The sequence below is a fragment of the Ambystoma mexicanum genome, chromosome 3p (assembly GCF_040938575.1).
Source record: "Ambystoma mexicanum isolate Mex_15411 chromosome 3p, UKY_AmexF1_1, whole genome shotgun sequence".
In the NCBI taxonomy this organism is placed as follows: domain Eukaryota; kingdom Metazoa; phylum Chordata; class Amphibia; order Caudata; family Ambystomatidae; genus Ambystoma; species Ambystoma mexicanum.
The window spans coordinates 1,032,595,488-1,032,617,528 of NC_090925.1; the positions used below are offsets into that span (position 1 = coordinate 1,032,595,488).

Here is a 22,041-nt window from a genome sequence, read left to right on the forward strand (position 1 = left end):
CGTCCAGCGCTCATGCCCACTAAGCAGTGGGTCGTAGATAGCGTTATATGCAGAGGAATGGAATAACTCCACCCGTATTCACAGGATAACAGATCTGTAGTTCATAAAAAATCTAATTAGATGCCGTATCTTTAGGAGCATTGATGTGTAGCAAGGGGAAAGAGTAGTGGTCAGTTTCTCACCTAGCAGCACACGGAGCAAACAGATCCTCCTTCGTGCAGCTGCAAGGCAGTAACTCAGACTGCCGTGTGAAGCCGTTGTCTAGACGACGGTTCTTTTGTGAGGCACGTGACTGCCTCGCATCTGTAGGATGCCGGTGGTCACGAACAACAATGTAAAACTGGCCAAAGACCGCATAAATGAAAATAATAGAGATTTATAAGACCCAACATGTTAGTGCTCGATATTGTAATGCCAAAATCTAAATAAAATCAAAAAGCAAAAATAATGGACATAGACAATCGACCCGTGAGAGTATTTTTTCTAACAGACGGTCAGAAGTGGTGATGTTATGCGCAAACAATGTTTAGCACAAATCAACATGAAATTCAATGGACAGTGAGGGAGTACACCAAAGTGAACCACATAAGGTAGGGCTATTCAAGCATCAATAAACAATTCAGGTACAGCCTCAGTGCGTAAGGTGTCGCCATGGGGCGGCACCTTGGGTCCCAGACAGCGTCTGGGAAAAGCACTACGGGTATTATACAGTAGTTCTAAACATCATTCTCAGCAAGTACTGAGAGTAATGTCGGGTAACAAATGCATAACTGTAGTATGGGTATAGGACAAAAAGTTCCATACGCTACACAAGGGTAAACCACATAATGTGGAGCTATACAAGCATCACTTCGAAGTCGAGGTTCAGCCTTAGTACGGTAGGTGATTAAACCTTCATTTTTGATATAAACCAAAACAGACACATCTTTCCATCTTTATTTTAGGGCCACCTCCCCCATTTCCTGTCCAACTCGTTGCGAATGAAAAGAACGAGAGCATGCCCAGCATCTATCTTGGAGGTCACAACACCGCAATGTATGCTGTACCCCCTTAACATCTGGAATAGCTGGCGAGTTCAACGAGACAACCCGTGGTGAAATGGTCACACACGCAGATACTGCCCTACCACCCGGGCAAGCACACATGCATGGCTACTTTTCACAAAACACATACATAAACTGCCACAAACGAGTATTTATGGAAAAGGGAAGAAAATGGGTGAAATCAAAATATAGCATAATGCGTAATCAGATAGAAGGGGAAGGAGGAGGGGGATAGTGATATACTGCCAGTGTGGCAATGTAAAAACCACAGCCTGTTTTAGCGCACCTGACAGTGGGTCCCTGTGAATGAGGCGTAAGCATTTTAATTTCTCGAATCGGGAGGATAGCTCAGCGGCAAAGTGCTCACCTTGGAAGCAAGACGACACTGAGCAACACAGGTTCAATATGCGCTTCGAAACCTCTGGGTATTAAACGCGTTATAAACAACATAACATATCAGTACTAAGTCCATAAAAATGCACAATGGCCTCCTGTGTTTTTTGGCATCTGCTTTTTATGTTACATGTTGTAGGTGTGTCTCTTTCTTCTCACACTGGCCATTCCTTCTCTTTGCAGTGGAGCAGATCTTCTGGCGGTGAATGCTGACGGGAACATGCCCTATGACCTCTGTGAAGATGAATCAACACTGGACATCATTGAGACTTGCATGGCCTATAAAGGTATGTAGGAGAAGACCATGCTGGGCTTAAGGTGAGCATTCGCTGGCAGTTCTAGTAAATCAGCAGTCTGCGCATAGGTGTTGATTATTTACCAGAAAAACCCAACTCTTTGTAGGCTTGGGGAGAGACACATACATCAACATCAATGAAAGCAACACGTCTCTGGGAGGTGAGAAAGCTCCCATTCTCAGTGCAGAGCATTCCAGGGATAATGTGTTAATCCATCAGCAACACTGTTATGCAGGTCAAACGTGTTTGTTGTTGGTAAGTCTTAAAGCATCAGATTAGTGAAATACCATTCAACCAAAAATAGAAGATGCCATGTAATTACCAGGTCGGGAGAGAATTACAACATATGGGTTAACTGAGAATAGACTCAATTAAAGGTATCCAAACTGATAATCTCTAGTTTTGTTTTTAAAAAACTGTACTAACACAGCCACCATCATATGTGGACAGCGAAAATAATGTAAAATAACGCCTGGCATGTGTTTCATTCTCATTACCACTCATCAGAGTAGATCCGATCAGTCCAGATGTGACCAAGGCCAATGAAACAAACTGATTGAAAGCTCAACGTGTGGAAAACGGAGCTCAAAAGTTACTCGGATACAGACTTAACAACTCCACAGAGACACTGGCCTCTTAGGGAGACTTCCATTTCACCATAGACAAGTCAAGCTCATACACAATTTTAAAATTGATTCAGTGAAAAAAAACTTGAGTTGGAGTGACGTTAAGGTGCCATAGCTTCCAACACCTGCTGAATTCCATAGGTTTTATTTAATTAAACGAGCACCTTAACGTCACTTCAACTAAAGTGTTTTCACTGAATTTCAAGGGTTTTGTTGCATTGACCTGATTCACCGCGATTCTTAACTAAAGTTTTTTTTTTTCACTGAATTGAAAGGGTTTTGTTATGCTACATTTCACACCACATGCAGTACTAAAGTTTTTCATTGTGATTTCATAAATGATGCATATGCAAAGTTAGCAGCATCATGTGTCTAAGCTACGTATCATGGGGTTCTCCCCAATGTGGATACGTGGGCCATGGGACATGTACTATGGCAATGGCCCATGGCTACTTTGCCCAGGAAATAGACCTTGATGATGGCCTGAGCCCTTTGTCACCTTTGTGCTTTGTCACCCGATGAGGCAACAGCGGAGGAAATGGGACAAGGGAGAGGGAGAGGGACAGGAACAAGGAAGAGGGATGAGGAAGAGGAAGAGGAAGTGGCCTTAACAATGATTCCATCACAGAACTGTGGTGAGGATGCACACACGGGACTGTGACGAGGATGCCTGTGAGGTAATGTGACAGGGGATGACCATGAAAGACTTGAAACAGGGATGCATGTGAGGCAGTGTAATGGATTACTACTAGGGTACTGGGACAAGAAAGAGGGAGGAGGGGTTACATAATAGATTACTAATGGGCTACTGGGACGAGGAAGAGGGAAGTGGAGGTAAGGTAATGGACTACTAATAGGATACCTGGATGAGGGAGGGGGAGTTGGGGGTTATGTAATGAATTACTAATGGGGTACCGGGACAAAAAAGCAGGGGGTAATGTAATGGATTAGAAATGGTGTACCGGGACAAGGAAGAGGGAGGCAGGGGTACTTGAATGTATTACTTACGGGGTACCTGGATGAGAAAGAGGGACGTGGCAGAAATGAATCACTAACCAGGTACAGGGATGAGGAAGTGTGAGGTAGGATAATGTAAGGGATTACTAACAGGATACCAGGAAGAGAAAGAGGAAAGCTAGTCCGGATGTCTGAGGTCGACACATTAACCGTCCCACTGATGCCAGCTCAGGCACTCCCCTCCAGGATGCAAGATAGCCTCATAACACAATTACCCACAAACTTCGACCTCACAGAATCCAGCACACTAGGCCCACGCTGGAAGAGGTGGATGAGAGACTTTGAAGTATGCATAAAGGCAATTGGCCATGTGGATGAGGAGAAGAAACACAGCCTATTGACACTCTCAATTGGCTCAAATGTCAGGGACATCATGGATGAGCTTCCCACAAGTAGCACAGACACCTATGTAAACCTGAAATCAACACTCACAGACTATTTCACTCCACACACCAATGTGGATTACGAGAGACACATCTTTCATATGACCAAGCAGACGAAGGGTGAGACCATGGATGCCTTTGTGATGCGTTTGAGACTTAAGATGAAGCACTGCGACTTCAACAATTACTCCAACAAAGAGGTGCTATGTTCTCAAATTATAGTCGGATGCAAATGCGCAGATTTTCAGAAAAGACTGTTGCAAAAACCACCAACCTGGAGGAAATCTCGCATTTAGCTCCCTCAGATGCTGCTTTGGCATCACAGGTGGAACGACTAGGCGAAATAAACATCACTCATGGGAGAAGCAAGGGCATCAAAAAGCTGGAAGGCTCTCACAAAGGGAATAGTGAGCCATTCTGTTATCGATGCAGATACAAATTCCCGTATGAGGGGCAATGCCCTGCCATAGGTCATCAGTGCGCAGCGTGTGGCGGAGAAAACCACTTCAAGGTGGTCTGCCGCATATTCCGCAGTCAAATGCGTGGTGAAGAAATGGGCGGAATCCCTTTGCAGGACAAAGAAATACTGTCACAGAGCCCACTAAGACCAAACAGCCAAGTATGCGAAGCCCCACAACGCAGGCATAAGGAGGAGAAGCCAGAGAGAAAACGAGAACAGACGTCAGGTGACTGGAGGGACAGCAGGTCATCAGCCCCCAGATCAAGAAGGAGAACCAGAAGATATGTAATATATTTGGTCGAACACTCACAACCCACAGTGGGTCTAGTGCGTCCTCGGAGGACACCTCCAAAACGAAGGAGAAACAACGGGAAGAACCACGAAGGAAAGGATATCTCTATGCCATGGGCAACCCAACAGCAAAGGAGCACAGTCCAACACTGATTATACAAATAAACAAAACCGCAGCTGAATTTCTAGATGATGCAGGGGCAACCGTAAATGTTATTAATGAAGAGATATACAACAGCATACCTCATGCCCCGCGTCTAAAGCCTGCTAAATTACTGATCCATACGGGTCAAAAGTGTCACGGCCTTGCAAGGGTTACTTCACAGCATCATGCAGTTATAAAGGCCAATCCAAGGAAATTCCCATGCATGTGCTAGAAGCAGCTACTGGGGGCGGGTGTATCCTATGTTACAAAGCCACAATTGACATGGGCCTCATCCACATCCTTTACAGACTCATGGTACACAAGTATTTGGATCCCAGCACCAAAAATTGAGCAAGGGTTTCCCTCCCTTTTCAAGGGACTGGGAAAGCTAAAAGGCCGCCAAATTGAACTGCACATTGACCTTAAAGTTCCCCCAGTCACACAACATTATCGGGGAATCCCCATAAACATACAAAGACAAGTGGAGGAAGAACTGATGAAACTGCTAGAAGCGGACATACCCATGGTATCCCCTATAGTCCCTGTACCCAAGAAAGATTTGTCTGGCATCTGCATATGTGTGGACATGCGGCGGCCCAACGAAGCCATCGTCTGGGAGCGCAACCACGCATAACGGACATGGTACACCTCCTCAACAGAGCAACAATATTTTTCAAGCTAGACCTCAACAAGGGGTATCATCAACTGGAACTCCACAAAGCGTCCCGATACATCAATACTTTCGCCACAAATCTCGGATTATACCAATATAAGCGCCTCAGCTTCAGGGTCTCATCTGCAGCGGAAACCTTTCAAGCTGAGATCCATAATGTCATTAAGCACATACCAAACTGTCTGAACTATAGTGATGGTGCCAGAAGCACAGAGAATTGATTACCCCTCACTACTTTGACCCTAGGAGTAGTAGAGATTGAGCGATTGTAGTCACACAAGATTAAACATAACCATAACACATTTCAGACAACAGCAATTCTGCTAATTAGCAAAAGAAAGCATATGCACCAGACGAAATACACAAAAAATATATATAATTTTAATAGTGTAAATATTGAAAACCATATGAGACATACAACAAATGTCTAAAAATTAGACATAAAAAGAGGAAAAGAAGAAAGAAAAAGAAAAAATGGGTAATTAAATAAACCCTACTTTCATATGAAGTTGTTTAACTATAAGGCTAACTTGGCACCCCATGTCTCTAATAATGTCTAAAGTTAGCCATTATAGTTAAACAACTTCATATGAAAGTAGGGTTTATTTAATTACCCATTTTTTCTTTTTCTTTTTCTTTCTTCTTTTCCTCGTTTTATGTCTCATTTGTTAGATATTTGTTGTATGTCTCATTTTTGATGCATTGATGTATGAACTCTCTTTGGTTTTTAATATTTATACTATTAAAATTATATATATTTTTTGTGTATTTCGTCTGCTGAATATGCTTTCTTTTGCTAATTAGCAGAATTGCTGTTGTCTGAAATGTGTTATGGTTATGTTTAATCTTGTGTGACTACAATCGCTCAATCTCTACTACTCCTAGGGTCAAAGTAGTGAGGGTTAATCAATTCTCTGTGCTTCTGGCAACATCTTTTTTCACGTGCATTGTCCCTTTTGAGAATTGTTCCCCCGTAAACAAAAAATTGGGATTTTACCCTCTCCTTTTTCTTGATACCTGAACTATAGTGATGACATCTTAGTGTTTGGGCAAGACCAAGAGCAAAACGATAACACACTCATGATAGTGTGCATGGCCCTAGAGGAGGCCCAGCTCACCCTAAACAAGGACAAATGTGAGTTCTGAAAACAGACACTCTGCTTCTTTGTACGCATATTCTCCTCAAAGATAATGGCCCCGGTACTGAGAAAGTCAGTGCACTCACAGACGCCGAACCACCCAACTCCATATCAGATCTACGTTAATTCCTTGGCCTAGCCAGCTATTGTACCCGGTACATAAAGGACTTTGCGTCTGTTAGCGAACCCCTCAGAGCGCTAACCAAGAAAAACACGGAGTTCATATGGACTGATAAATGTCAACAGGCTTTCCACCTCATTAAACTGCGCATAGCTGACACCAAGAATATGGCTTACTTCATTCCAAGACGGGCAACTGAACTGATAGTGGACGCAAGCCTGGTAGGCCTCTGGGCTATCCTGACCCAAATAGACAAAAGGGACAATCAATCAAGACACAGCGTATCCTATGCCAATAGGAGTTTATCCAAGACTGAATAAGCATACTCACAGGCCAAAAAGGAAGGGCTAGCGGTAGTGTGGGCCTGTGAGCATTTTCATTTATTTCTATACAGGAAACCGTTCACAATTGTCACAGACCACCAGGCCCTGCTGTTCATTTATGGAAATCCTCAGGCCAAGATTCCCCCGCGCATAGCAAGCTGGGCCCTACGATTGCAGGACTACAGTTTTGACATAATACACAGATCCAGAAAGGATCACAACCCTGCTGATTTTCTCGGATCTACGTGATCCGTACATGGCTGATTTGCCCGCGGCCGTAAAGTTTGCATGAGAAAGGTGCAAACCACCAAAAGTTTGCACCTTTCACATGCGAACACACAGACATACCCGCACTCCTACCCATGACACACCGACAACACACCCATGACACACCCCCCACCCATACCCCCAACATAAACAAATCCCACTTACCTTTTTCTTCACGATGAGTCCCTGCGGCGCCAGTTCCCTTTCACTTCCGTGATCGGGAACCGGCTCCGCAAGGTCCTTTTCTTTTTTGTTTTCCTTTTCTTTTACAGGGACTGCAGGGGTTTCCCCCACAAGTCCCCGCTCACTATACTATCAAGTATAGTGAGCGGGGTGTTGCGGGGGACATGCCCGCAGCCCCAGTTTTTTTCTTTTTTTTTTTGCGGGTGGGCTCCGGGGTTGTCCACCGCACACCCCGCTCACTGTACAACACAGTATAGTGAGCGGGGGACAACCCTGCAGCACCGGCAGTCTTTTATTTTTATTTTTTTACTTACCTGCAATGCTACCACCAAAGGTTCGAACTTTTGGTGTTCGAACCTTTGGTGGTAGCATTTTTAGACCTTTTTGTACGTGCAACCGTTTAGATACGGTCAAAACGTACAATACCGATTTTCTCTCACGGCATCTTTGTAAGGCGTCCCAGCCGCCCCCATCTATTGCAGATCAATATATCCACTACGTGATACAAGTAAGACCCCCCCAAAAGGTCTCGACCCTCATCAAATAGCCCACAAAACAGACAATGATCAAGGGCTGCAAATTATCCTGAGATGCTTGGAAACAGGACATTGGAAACAGACTCGTCAGTTGAGAGAAAGTGCAAGCGAAGAAATAAAGCAGAACATCACTTGTCTCCTTGCCGCCAAGGATGAGCTAGCAAAAACAGAGGGGGGGTTACTTCTAAAGGGCACCAAGCTAGTAATCCCTAGATCTCCGCGACGGAAAATCTTGGAACTCGCAGACGAGGGCCATAGAGGCATTGTCTCCACCAAAAGGGTGCTTAGACAAAAACTCTGGTTCCCTCACCTTGACGCACAAGTAGAAGATTTGCTGAAACACTGCGACACCTACGCAATCATCAACTCACACACAAGACCTGAACTCCTATGCATGACAACCCTTCCAGAAGGAGCGTGGGAAGAAATTGCAGTGTACTGTTTTGGACCCTTGGAAGTGGGTGACCACATACTAGCAGTCGATAAATATTCTCGATTCCCTGACATCCAGATTTTACCCTCCACCTCAGCTTTCCACACCATCCCAGCACTTGATAGAATGTTTGCCACCTATGGCATCCCGAAAGTGGTAAAGTCAGACAATGGGCCCCCATTCACCGGACAAGACTTCAAAACATTCTCGGAATACATGGGGTTCCACCACAGGAAAGTGATGCCACTATGGCCGCAGGCCAACGGCACAGTGGAGCGCTTCATGAGCAACATAAAAAGAACAGCACAAATTGATAGCTTAACTGGAGAGCCCCTGGAGAAGATGCTATGCCAGCTATGGATAGACTATAGGAACACTCCACACAGCACCACAGGAAAGGCACTGTCTGAGGTGATGTTTGGGAGAAATATATGGACAAGGTTACCACATATAGTCAAAGAAGTGAAGCCATAGCCTGGGCTCAATCCTTTCTCGACAATAGAAGTATGCAAGTCTTCTCCACCTTAGACTCTGCAGACCCTATCCAGAGAACATGCGGCGTCCCCCAGGGCTCCTGTGTCTCGCCAACAATGTACAATATCTTTACTAAACCTCTATTCGACAAATTGGACAGACTGGGCGTCACCTACACAAATTATGCAGACGACACTCAGATCCTCATCCCCCTTTCGGGCAATTTCGCTACGGATACAGCTTTAGTAAATAAAATGTACACCCTCATTCAGGCATGGATGGCAACCCATGGCCTCTGCCTGAATGACGAAAAAACAGAGATCCTCATTCTAGGCTCACCTAACAACTTAAAAAAACTCGATTCCAACTACAGCTCCTTCAATAACGACGGCAATATAATCCCTGTTGCCAAAGAGGTGAAGACCCTTGGTTTCTACTTGGACTCTACCTTATCCTTAAAGAAACAAGTGAACTCCCTGGCCTCACCACGGCCTACACAGGCAAACTCATTAAAGCATGCAGACCCTCCCTCTCAAAAGCTACTTGCATTATACTAGCCAATGCACTGATCCTCTCAAAACTGGATTACTGCAACGCTCTATATGCAGGCGCTAACAAACACATCATCAATAAACTCCAAACCCTGCAAAACAACGCGCTCAGAATGTCCTTGTACCTCCCAGTCAGAGAGCACATTTCAAATGCACGTGGAAACTACAACTGGCTAAAAATCAGCGATAGGATCACCTTCAAAATTGTCACACTAACATTCAAATGCCTGAACAATGCTGCCCCTCCACACCTCCGGGACAGAATAATAAGAAAAACCTCTTCACGATCTACCAGAACAGCCAACTCTTTCTGCCTCCAAACCCCAAGATTCCGACTAAAAAAAACAGGAGGCAATAGCTTCCCCTTGCAGGCAGCTCAGTACTGGAATGCCCTACCAGGCTTCAGGCACCATACCCGCACCTGGCTCCGTCGCAATGACCTTTAAAACCTGAGACTTTGTGCATTGTGTATTGATACCACACGCTCCCACCCACTCTATCATGTAAATGGACACACTGCATCTCCTGCTTATAATATGTACCTAAATGTAAAGTAAAGAATGTATATAATGTAATTACTACATGTAACATATAATACCAACATGTGATAACACTGTAACCTGTAACCAAGTTCTAAGTATGTTTGTTATTCTGCGCGCCCAGCTACCCAAGGGTTTTCTGGCGCCCTATAAATAAACAAACAAACAAACAAACAAGATGAAAAATACAGCGAAGACTATGAGATGTGAGAACGAGATTCACAAGCCAAAGAAGACATGAAGAGAAGGGCAGATGAACGGCGGAGAGCCAAGGAAAATGACTTGGAACCTAGGGATGTTGTCATAGCTCGGCAAGTTCAAAAGCGGAAAAGCATGGCTGCTTTTGGAGAGGAGCCTTTAACAGTATTTCGAGTGAAAGGGTCCCTCATCACGGCTGAAGGTAACAGGAAAACCATCTCCAGAAACTCTGCGCACTTTAGGCGGATGCCTGGCACTATTCCAATCGCTGACCACTCATCAGCTATCACCAGCCACGATTGGGATTCACCCTGTGAAGGGGACGGAGAAGAATCCAGTGGAGAGACAGCACCATGGCCTCCAGAAGTCATCGAAGAACACGAGAGCACGAGGCCACAAAGAGCACGAAGGAAGCCTCAGAGGCTAATTGAATAAATGAACTAAGTGGACTTCATGTTTAGTATTGGGGGAGGGAGGGGGGGTTTGTGGTGTCCTCACAGGCTCACATCACGTGACAAGGGACAGTGGGACACGGGATGGGAGGGCAACGGCAGTTGGAGATTGCGAGTTGGTGAATAAAGGTGTGTGTAAACATCCCTCCTGTCTCCGCCTCATACGTGGTGTGAAGCATGCTTGAAGCCTAGGAGATTGTGGATCGTCCATGCCAGATTGTACAGGATGGTACAAGGAAATCAACTTTGTCATCTCCTCAGGGGCTGATGTTTCGAAACATCAGTAAAAGCGCAATGGTTGGTTTTCCCGGAGTGATCATTTTCACGTCAACATTGTGGTGAGCTCAAAACCAGAGGATGAGCACATCTAAAGGTTACGTGAATGAATCAAAGAATGCAGTTACACTCCACAACGAGACGTGCGAGTATTTAAAGTCTACTTCCTTCCACCCGGAAAGATTAAAGTCTCTGCTCCGGAAATAAAAGCCTGACTCCAAAACATTGCGTCTGTCTCCTTTGTGCTGCTGCCATCCAGTGCTGTCACCCTCTGCCTGTAGCGATAGTCCTGCTCAAAGCACACAACGTACCTGAACAACAGACAATTGTGTTTCTTTTTCTTCAGGTATCACCCAAGAGAAAATAAACAAGATGCGGGCAGCGCCAGAACAGCAGATGATCTCTGACATCCGTGGCCTGGTGGCAATTGGTCAGGACCTGAACAGGACAGACGCCCAGGGAGCATCACTGGTGAGTGGGGGATAGGGGCTAGATCCAAACTGAAGGGAGAGCTGTGGCAGGGCGGCCAGTGGCATAACACAAAATGAGGGGCACCCTTAGACACTCATGGTAAGAGATCTCTGATATTTCGGATACTGAGAGACATACATAGGTCTTAGAACAATATCGGGGGCCATGAATAGTGGGGTACCCACCGCCACGCAGGTGGGGCAGTGGTGTCCACTATACCAACAGGTGTGGTGATGTATAGCCGAGCTAACAAGAATGCAAGAAAGCTGCCAATTGTTTTGTATCTATTTATTCTTTTGTAACATTGGCCCTCATTAGGACCCTGGTGCTAAGTGTTTAACGGCGCCGTAAAAGGCTGCGGCGCCATTAAACACTTAGCGCCTTACTACGAGGTCCCTTTGCGGGACCTGACCTGAACGGCTGGTCTAGACCAGCCGTTAAAAGTAGGGACCCGCAAAGGGACCTTGGTGCTAAGTACGGTACCGCAATTTGCGGTACCGTACTTAGCGCCTTCCCCAGTCCCATTGAGCCCTATGGGGCAAAAATGGGAATGGGGAAGGGCCAATGTTCAATGGGGAATTACCGCCCGCCAACCTTGGAATGGGGTGGTAATTCCCCATTGAACATTGGCGGACTCATTACGATACCGGCACCAACCATGGTGCTAATAGCGCCATGGTTTAGCGCCAGTATCGTAATGAGGCCCAATATATTTAAGCAAACTGTAATATCCTACTGCAGATAGGTCTGTTCTCTGGGATATTACTGTTAGCAGTGCTATCCCTGCGCGGACAGCTCCCTACGCACAATTGGCTGTGGCCAACATGGCGCACCTCAATGGGAGCTGTGCCAAAGGCGCCGCGCTGAATCGGCCGGCACCTTATCAACTGAGCTAAAACCCGGCATACTGGATTCACTAGCCACAGAAATTCTGTTACACTTTGGGCCTCATTCTGACACTGGCGCTCCCGTAATGAAGGGTGCCGGTACGGGACTAGCACCCTTACGGGACGCCCTATTACGAGGTTCCCTTGCGGGACCCATTAAGGACACCTGGTAAAACCAGTGGCCTCATTACGAGTGCGGCAGTAAGGGGTTAACGGCACCGGTAAGGATGCCGGTGCCATTAACCCCTTACTGCCGCATTCCGAGGTCCCTTAGCGGGTCCCATTAAGGCTGGCTAGTTTTTCCAGCTGCCCTTAGCGGGAGCCGCTAAGGGACCAGGGAGCTAATAACGGGCCTGCTATTTGCAGGCCCGTTCATAGCTCCTTCCCCATTCCCATTGAGCCCTATGGGGGCTCGAATGGGAATGGGGAATGGTTTTCAGAATGGGGATTTACCGAGTCCTTCAAGCTTGGAATGATCCGGTAAGTACCCATTCCGAGAACCCGGACGCGACTTTGGAGGCAGCCATGGTGCTAATAGCACCATGGCTGCCTCCAAAGTCGTAATGAGGCCCCAGGCGTCCTTAGCGGGTCCCGCGAGGGGACCAGAGAGCTAATAACGGGCCTGTTATTAACGGACCCGTTATTAGCTCCCTCCCCATTCCATTCAAATGGGAATGGGGATGGGTTTTTCCAATGAGGACTTACCGGGTCCTCCAAGGTTGGAATAGCCTGGTAAATCCTCATTGGAGGAACCCGGTACTGGAACCCGGTATGGAGGCAGCCATGCCCACCTCCATACTCGTAATGAGGCCCATTGGGCCTCATTACGCGGTAGGAGGTAGCCATGGTGCTGTTAGCACCATGGCTACCCCTTACCGCATTCTGGGTCCGGGTTCCCGAAACAGGGACTTACCGGGTCATTCCAACCTTGTAGGACCCGGTAAGTCCCCATTCCGGGAATCATTCCCCATTCCCATTCGAGCCCCAATAGGGCTCAATGGGAATGGGGATGGAGCTAATAACGGTACCGCAATTTGCGGTACCGTTATTAGCTCTGATCGCCCTTAACGGGTCCCATCCATAACGCCTGGTAAAACCAGGCGTTGAGGAAGGGACCCGCTAAGGGACCTCGGAATAGGGTGGTAAGGGATTACCGGCACCGGTGACTTTCCCGGTGCCGGTAATCCCTTACCACCTACTGCGTAATGAGGCCCATTGTCACCCAAAGCACTAATAAAAACGGCAGTGCTTTGGCTGTCAGTCTATTTGAGTGAAACGCCAAGTGCTCAGTACATGGAACCCTTTACAGTTACATGCACTGAGCGTGTGGTGTTTGGCTCAAATATAAATGTCACCCAAAGCCCTGAATGTATTAGTGACTAGGATGACAGCATATTTAAGCAAACTGTAATATCCAAGCGCAGATAGGTCTCTGTGCTGTGATATTACTGCTTGAAGTGCAATCCCAGCACAAACAGCTCCCTGTGCCCCCCTGGCCAATAGCGCTCGCCTGCATGGGAGCTCTGCCGAAACAGCCGGCGCCTAATCAGCTGCGCCGGAATGTCCCCCTTCGTGTGAATCTGCATAGATTCACATGCGTTGAAACGCCGCCATCTAGTGGTTGGCTCAGAGTAAAACACTTGTGTTTCAAAGTCGAAAAATAGGGTGTCAATAGGGGTGTTCGTTCGTGTCATACCATCCAAATTTTTTCATCATTATTGTGATATAGTTTTGAATTAAAACCTTTCACAAGTCATGTATAAAATACAAAAAAAAGCAAAAAATGCATTTCAAGTTATCACATTCCAAAAATGTAACATGGTAAAAGAAGGAATTAAGTATATTCTAAAACCGTAAGATACATTAGAAACATAATTAATTTCATAAATAGCTTTAAAACATAAATATTACATTGCTGAAATAACTGAGATAAAAACAAGATTCGACTGACCTACGTGTTGTTATTCATGAGCGTCTGTCATTTACTAATCAGTAGGTAATTTCCTGAATCCAATACTTCATATAAACATTTTAAAAATCTATCATTCTATCCCTATTGTATGTGAGTGCACAGGTACCACATGATCCCTTACACGTCGACGTCCGGAGTTTGGTTTTTTTTACGCCATTGGTTGGCAGCAGAGCTACGTAGCAGAGAAAACACTTTGACTCCACTGACCAACTTCGACACCGAAGCAGTGTCAGACGTGAGAACTTCTCGACCGAAACGAAGACGAGGCATAGAGTAGGGAGAGTGGGGGCACAGATTAATGTTCTGATATTCTTACAGGCCTAGAGGCCTAAAGAATGTCTTTGGTCTCCTTAAACTACCTGTACTATTTCACCAGGGCAGGGTCAATACCCAGAGGCCATGTGGAATATACCCCATTTAAATACTGTCTCTAGTGTAATTCAATGTTTCCCTGATAAGGCACACGCAAGGTGTGTACTCACTGTCTTCCACAGGACCACGCTGAGGTTCGCTGCGGGGAATGCATACAAATAAAACCAAAGACCCTTCGGGAGCGCTGTCAGAAGCACTAGTCCTCGCATGCCATGCAAGCAGGATTAGTCAGAGTCGAGCCCCCCCCCCAACCCCCACAGTCCTGCAAGGAAGCGCATTCTGGGAAAGCCTTGCGATGATCCCCACTTCTGATGGCTCGACCTCTGGGTGAATTATGGTGAAGTCTTCTGGTGTTCACGAAGCTGCCATCTCACACAAACACAGGCACCAACACCAGGGTAGATGAGAAAAAAGTGAAAAGAGTTTGACCATGTCACACAAACAAAAGGTCACACCATGTCGAGCTGAGCTTCCAATGATAAAGGTTCAGAGAAAGACGAGGCAGAACACAGGTTCCTTTAAAACTAAAGCAAACAGGGAAGGGGATTCAAGCATACAACACCCAAAACACCATCTACAGTGGCGTCTCCTCGACGCCTACATCAGAAAACCCCCATCCATAGCTCGACTGCATTAAAGCTCACTCTGCAAAACCAAAAAGAGTAGTCGATGCAAGAATTTAGGGAAACCATGTCCAAGATGAAGTCCTTTATGGAGAAACATGAAAACATTCCAAGAGAACCTCCAAATAATAAACAAAAATCACACATTAGGTGAATTTTGCCCCAGACCCTTTTTCAGATTAGGAGTATTTTTAGGCTACAGTGTATTCAGACTTCAGACTCACATCAGGAGTACCAAGACCTTGACCCTGAAGATTACATAATGCGGTCCCTCGATGCCCGGTAACTTCATCACCAACAGAGGATAACTTCAGAAATTCAGATTTACTGAAGAGGGCAACTAAACCGTTTGATATCTTCACAGAGAAACCAGATGAGAATGAGCACTTTATAGAAGACATCTAGCGGAAAAATGCTGTTATCACATTGTATCCGATTCCCCTCGCCATTTAGAAAGAGGATAAAACCATCTTTATCCAAACGAGTCTCTAGGGTGGAGAAGACATATAAATGCCTTACTCTGAACCATGTACACCAGAGGCCAACTTGGCCCAGAGACACACGAGTTGTCACTACAGCTAGGAAAAGAGCTAACGCAGCTATGTCAGCTACAAAGTACCCTCCAGACAGGGAGAGCAGACGTATATATTCATTTGGGCGAAAAGCAGCAACCACTGTGGCAAATAGTTTCAGGATTGCTAATGCCACAGTCCTAAGGTCCAGTTACAATCAGCCACAGTGGGATGATATGGAGGAGGTGGAGAAACATATCCCGACTGAGTTCCAGGGAGACATCCGCAAAATCAAAATGGAGGGAAAAAAGATGGCAATTGCCTTCAACAAGAACACACACAGCAGAGACATCTCCACGGTTAGAAAACGTTATGCATGGCTTATGGACTCAGGATTCTAAACCGAGACGCAGGCAAACCTTTTAGACAAACCAATAGAGGACATATTTCCATTCGGCAAGCCATTGGATGAATCTCTAGAGAGGGAAAAGAAAGCTCATGACGCCTTTAAAACTCCGGGACAAATGTCTGGCAGACCTTTCCAGCCATGGGGCGCACCCGCTAACTGCTGTTTCTTTTGGGTCAATACATATTCTCACTAAGCAGCCCAGTTCCAATCAACTCTTGCATTTGGGCACACAACAGCAACACACATATTCATCCCCTCTAGACAACAGCATAGAGCGAAGCCCAGGGGAAGAGGACACATCTCCAGAGGGGCGTCGTCGACCTCAAAACCATTACTCATCAATCCATGTCCCCTCCCATGTCCCATGTCGCATAACACCATTCACCCAGGCCTGGGAGGGGATAACACCAGGCCAGTGGGTGCTAGACAGAGTCACAAAGAGGTACTTCATAGAGTTGCTAGAAACACCACGCAACCTACCTCCGTGCAACATAATATTACTGCAAGACCATCACAAGCTCTTAGAAAAAGAATTTGATGCCCAACTACAGAAGCGTGTCATTGAACAAGTCCCTCCAAACCAGGTAAACAAGGGCATTTTACTCCTTTTACTAAGAAACAACGAAGAGGCCAGTATTAGATCTAAGACCAGTAGACAAATACATAAGACCCAAACGTTCAGAATGACCACATACAGGAAGTAATTCCTCTCATTACAAGACATGCCTCGCCTTACAAGGGAGGTATTCATGACCACTCTAGACATGAAAGATGCATACTTTCATATTTCAAGCTCCCTGCTCACAGAAGATTACTGAGATTCAAAATAGGAAAATGTCGTGGCCAGTTCAAACCTTATGAAATAGTGGTGGGATCTCATGGATTCACAAAAGGGCTTGCGGTGGTAGCGGCACACCTACACAGGAAAAACATTCCGATCTACCCTTACCTGGACAACTGGCTCATAACAGAGGAGTCACAGGTTAGCTGCCTTTAAACCACACAGAGAACAGTGGACGTCCTGTTCAAGCTGGGGTTCACCATAACCAAAACGAAATTACTGAAAAATCAGTTCTTAGGAGCCATTCTAGACACAAGACAAACAATTAACCATAATACACTGTTTCCAGACAGGCATTCAGATAACAGTACTAAAGATAAGAAAAATACTAGGCATGATGGTGTCATGCATCTACATAGTACCACATGCATGCCGAAATATGAGAAACATTCAACAATGGCTCTCATTGAATAGCCCCAAATGTCGGGCCAGTGGGTCAATCTAGTGGTGGTAAGAGAAGAGGTCATAGTGCTCTCCATTGGTGGACTAAAAAAACCTCTTTGAAGGCAGGCCCTTCAAACTTCCAACAGTGCAGGCTACAATCACATTGAATGCCTCACTTCTAGGTTGGGAGCCTATTGTCAAGAACTCACTGCACAAGGTACGTGGACACAAAAATATGCAACTCACAACATAAACGTGTTAGAGAAAAATGCAAATGGTGCACTAGCCAGCACCCTTCTATACATTAGTATAACAAGCCGGCTCCTAATACTAATGTATGACAGGCTAGCCCATTTCACAGTGGCAGGCCCTTGAGGGGTCCATCATTGTGAAATGGTAAAAGAAAAAAACCTTTCTATCCCTGTTTGATGGGTTAAAGTTTGAGGGAGAGCAGCAGTTCAAACTATGCCTGGTAGATTTAAAATAAAATGCATGGCAGGGTCTGCAATTACCCTGTCATGCATTGCTAATCCCCTTGCAGCAATATTCAGAATTAAAATAGGGCAATGCAACAATGTTCTGTGCATTTCCAATAGCATTTCATTTGAAGTTTTGGGATGAGCTTTGAAATGTGCAGGCACCATGGGAAGTTTTAGGGGGGGCAGGGGTGTTTGTCCCCTCGCCCCCCAACTTTCATGGCACACCATTTTGTCCCCATTCATTTGGCTGGGGCAACTTTTCTTCAGATGTCATGTCCCCCCCAACTTTTTCAGCAAAGTTACTCCACTGGCAGGAACACACACTCTTATTGGCGCAAATGCCCAAAGAGGTTGAAAAAGGGCGTCTGAATGTGTGCATCTGTATTGTGCACATTCATATGCCCTTTGAGAATAAGGTGCACTTTCTTTTCTTTTTTTAAAATAAATCTGTTTTTTGTTTTTACTAAACAAACAATACATAACAACACTTATGCATGATATAGTTAAGGTACAACATAGGATTCTTGCTGGTCTGAGAGCATGACTTCCGGGCGTCGGTGTGGAAAATTCATGGCGGAACATACCAGTTCTTAGTGTTCAGGCGTACCGCCCAGTTAGGCCTTATCTTCCCATTTCCCCCATATCTTCGTAAATTTCCTGGGGTTACCCCTGGCTCTATATACCCTCCTTTCCAGACCCATACAGCGGTCCATGTCCGACACCCATTGGTTCAGTTTAGGGCATTCCGCTAAGCCCCATGCGGTTGCTATCAGTCTTTTACTCAGCCCTAGGGCTACGCCAGAAAGGTTTTCTCATAGCTGTTAAAGTCTGTGCTTTCCCAGATTCCCAGTAATGCCAGTTTGCGTTCCAAGGGGATCGGGGCCCTCATTATGATGGACAGTTTCCAGGTGCATTTGGCCCAAAAGGTTCTAATTTGTGGGCATTCCCAGAGTGTGTGGTAGAATGGGCCGCCCTCCGTTCCGCATCTGAGGCAGGTGTCATCATCTATTCTCCCCCACTTATTTAGCATTGTGCGAGAGTAGTATACCCTGTGGAGGATTTTAAATTGAATCAGTCTCAGCCGTACCGCTATCCCGATTTCTCTTGGGAACATCAAGGCCTCTACCCATTCTTCATGTTCAATACCATCCAGATCTTGTTCCCATTTGCATTGCAAGTTGGCTAGGTCCTCTACCCCGAATGCCGTTAGTACTTGATATAAGGTGAATGTTACCTTAGTGGGAATGCCTGCTCCAAATACGTTGGCTTCCAGCGGGGAGTTGCTAGGGATGTTGCTCTAGGGTGGGAACTAGACTGAGATGGTGTGGGATATTTGCATGTATCTGAAACCCTCTGCTGTGGACAGCCCGTATTGCAATTGTAGTTCCCGGAACGGCGTAGGCTTTCCGTCCTTTGTAATGTCTGCCAGGGTGTCTATCCCTTTCTTTGCCCAGCTTTCCAGGTACCCCACTTTCTTGAGTTCCCCAAGGAGTGTGTTGTGCCAAATGGGTTGTGCAAGGGTCGGTTTTTGGCCCCATCCGATATCATGATGAGCTTCAGCCCAAACCCGACACGTGTGTTTCATTGGCCCGGGTAGGGTTCCCTGGTACCGTTTCCCCCCATACAGGGCTTGCCTGGGTGTCCTCACTCCCAGTCGTCTTCTCTCTGCCGCAATGTGTGGAAGGGATTGGACTCCGTGCAGCCAGTCGTTTACTGACCCCAGCTGTGCTGCCCAGTAATACCTTCGCAGATTGGGTAGGCCTATCCCACCCTCCAAAACAGACCTCTGTAGTGTCCGTAGTACCACCCGGCGTTGTTTCCCACCCCACAGGAGCCCTCTTAGGGATGCCTCAATGTTAGTGAAAGTCTTTTTGGGGATTGGGAGTGGGGCGTTTTGCAAAATGTATTTGGGCAGTGCCAGCATTTTAAACAGGGCTGCCTTTCCCAGGAGGGTCAGTGGGAGGGATTGCCAGTGGGCGACGTCAGAGGCGAACCTGTTCTTCACCGGGGTTAGATTGAGTTGGGTATATTCTCCCAGTTGGGGGCTGATCTGTATTCCAAGGTATTTAAAGCCTGCTGTGGACACCGTGTGTGGGCATTCACGAGGAGGCCTAGACATTTCACCCCGTATTGGGAAGAGGACCGACTTTTGCCAGTCGATTTTAAGGCCGGAAAATGTCTGGTATTCCTGTAATATTCCAGTCATGATAGGGCATGAGATTGTGGGGTTGCTCATGTAAATTAAAAGGTTGTCCGTATAAAGTGATACCCTGTCCTCTCCTCCCCATGGCCATTTAAATCCCTCCCAGTTTGTACCCTCCCTGAGCCGTATTGCAAGTGGTTCTATCGCAAGGATAAAGAGTAGTGGCGAGAAGGGGCAGCCCTGTCTTGTGACTCTTTCGAGTGAGAAGGTCCGGGATGTAATCCCATTTACCCTTACAGTGACTGAGGGGGAGGTGTATAGTAGTCACCAAATCCCATTCTATTCAGTATCTCCCAGAGGGACTCCCATCTCACCTAGTCGAACGTCTTCTCAAAGTCTATGGAGAGCAGCGCCAACTCATCCGGTATTGTGGTGGCCAAATCAATGGACAGTTGAGCCCTGCGGATGTTCATTCTGGTGGATTTGGAGGGCATAAAGCCGCACTGATCCGGGTGTATTAGTGAGCCTATCACTGGCATTAGGCGGTTGGCTAGAATTCGAGCCAGGACCTTGTCTTCCCCGTTTATTGAAGAGATTGGTCTGTATGATGCACAGTATTCCGGGGGTTTGCCTGGCTTTGGTAGGACAACTATGCATGCCCGCTTGAGGTCGGGTGGGAGGTCCCCATCTGTTTTACATTGTAAAAAGAGGCGATGTAAATGGCCAGTAATCTTATTCCCCAGTCGGTTCCACACCTCTATCGGAAACCCATTGTGTCTGGGTGTCTTCCCTGGCTGTAGCTGGGCGACTGGAAACTTCCTCTTCTGATATATCAGCTTCCAATCCGGAAGCCTGTTGAGCTGATCATTTCGGGATAGGCACCTGTTCAAGAGCTGCCGGGTCCCAGTCTTGCCAGTCTCCACTACCCACGCTGTATAGTGCTTCGTAGTATTGTGCGCAGGCTTTGGCTATTTCTGTGTCCCCCATGAGTTCTTCTCCTTGGCTGTTTCTTATGGCTCTGACATGCCTCGGCCCTTCCTCCCTCCTTTCCAGCCAGGCCAGCGTCTTGCCCCCCTTATCCCCAAATTCATGGATCCGGCTCCGACAGACCTGGTGGGCTTCTTTGGCGTTGTCCAGCGCAATGCTGTGTAGCGACTCTTGTCCTGTAACGAGTGCTCGCTTGGCCCTCTGCACCCCGGAGGAGAGGAACTCTACCTACGTTTGTTGAACCACCTTTTGGCTGCGACCACTGACAGGGCCTCTCCCCGCAGCATAACCTTATACCCTTCCCATAATGTGATTGGGCTGTTTACCGTCCCTGTGTTTAGCTCAAAGTATTCATCAGTTTTGGCTGCAAGGCCGTCAGCGAACTCGGGGTCCCCCAGATAGTAAGCGTTGAGGCGTCAGGGTCCTTGGGGGTTTTGCCCCTCCCATTCTTTAGTTCAGTGATAAGGGGGGAGTGATCTGAAATTCCCCTTACTAGGAATTTAGCTGCGAGCAGCCGGTGTGTCATATTGGCACGGACAAACAGGTAGTCAATGTGTGACATCGAGGCGTGGGCCCCCGAGAGAAAGGAGTATCCCCTCTCGGTGGGGTGTAGCCAACTCCACGTGTCCACTCACCCCAGAGCCTCAGTGAAGGATCGCAATTTAGTGAAGGTCGACAGGCTTCTAGAGCCTGATGCCACGATCCATCACCTTGTTGAAGTCCCCGCCTAGTACCCAGGTGTCAGTGTGGCATTGCGTCGTGAGTTCCTGCAGTTCCGTCAGGAGATCCATAGAGAGTGGGGGGGCATATACTGCTACCATTCCCAGGGTGTTGCCCCCCAGTTCTCCCCTGGCCAGGACATATCGCCCCCTTGGGTCAGCCTTCACCTCCATCAGTTGAAATGGGACCCTTTTGCGCAGGAGTATGAGTAGCCCCTGGGTCCCCGGGAGAAGCCTGTGTGGAAGGCCACTTTGTAGTTGGTCCTAAAGAAAAACCTGCATTCCGTCCCTGCCAGCTGAGTCTCTGAAGGAACACAATGTCGGGGGAGTGCCTGTTGAGGTATTGCAAGACCAGTCTCCTTTTTATCCCCGAACATAACAAACTTACGTTCCAGGTCATCATTGTTATTTTCCCTTCAGGAG

The 22,041-nt window shown here is 46.8% G+C and overlaps 1 protein-coding gene across 3 annotated transcripts in view; it reads left to right on the forward strand.

Moving 5' to 3' along the window:
* The window catches only part of PPP1R16B (protein phosphatase 1 regulatory subunit 16B), a 507,009-nt gene that overhangs the window by 380,539 nt on the left and 104,429 nt on the right, over window positions 1-22,041 (forward strand). For all 3 annotated transcript variants that reach the window (XR_011304470.1, XM_069652371.1, XM_069652372.1), the window contains exons 5-6: window positions 1,620-1,723; window positions 11,166-11,290. Coding sequence is in view for 2 of the 3 variants with exons in the window: in XM_069652371.1 (XP_069508472.1) it covers window positions 1,620-1,723; window positions 11,166-11,290 (229 nt within the window). In the remaining variant the exon portion in view is untranslated. The remainder of the gene's footprint in view (window positions 1-1,619; window positions 1,724-11,165; window positions 11,291-22,041) is intronic.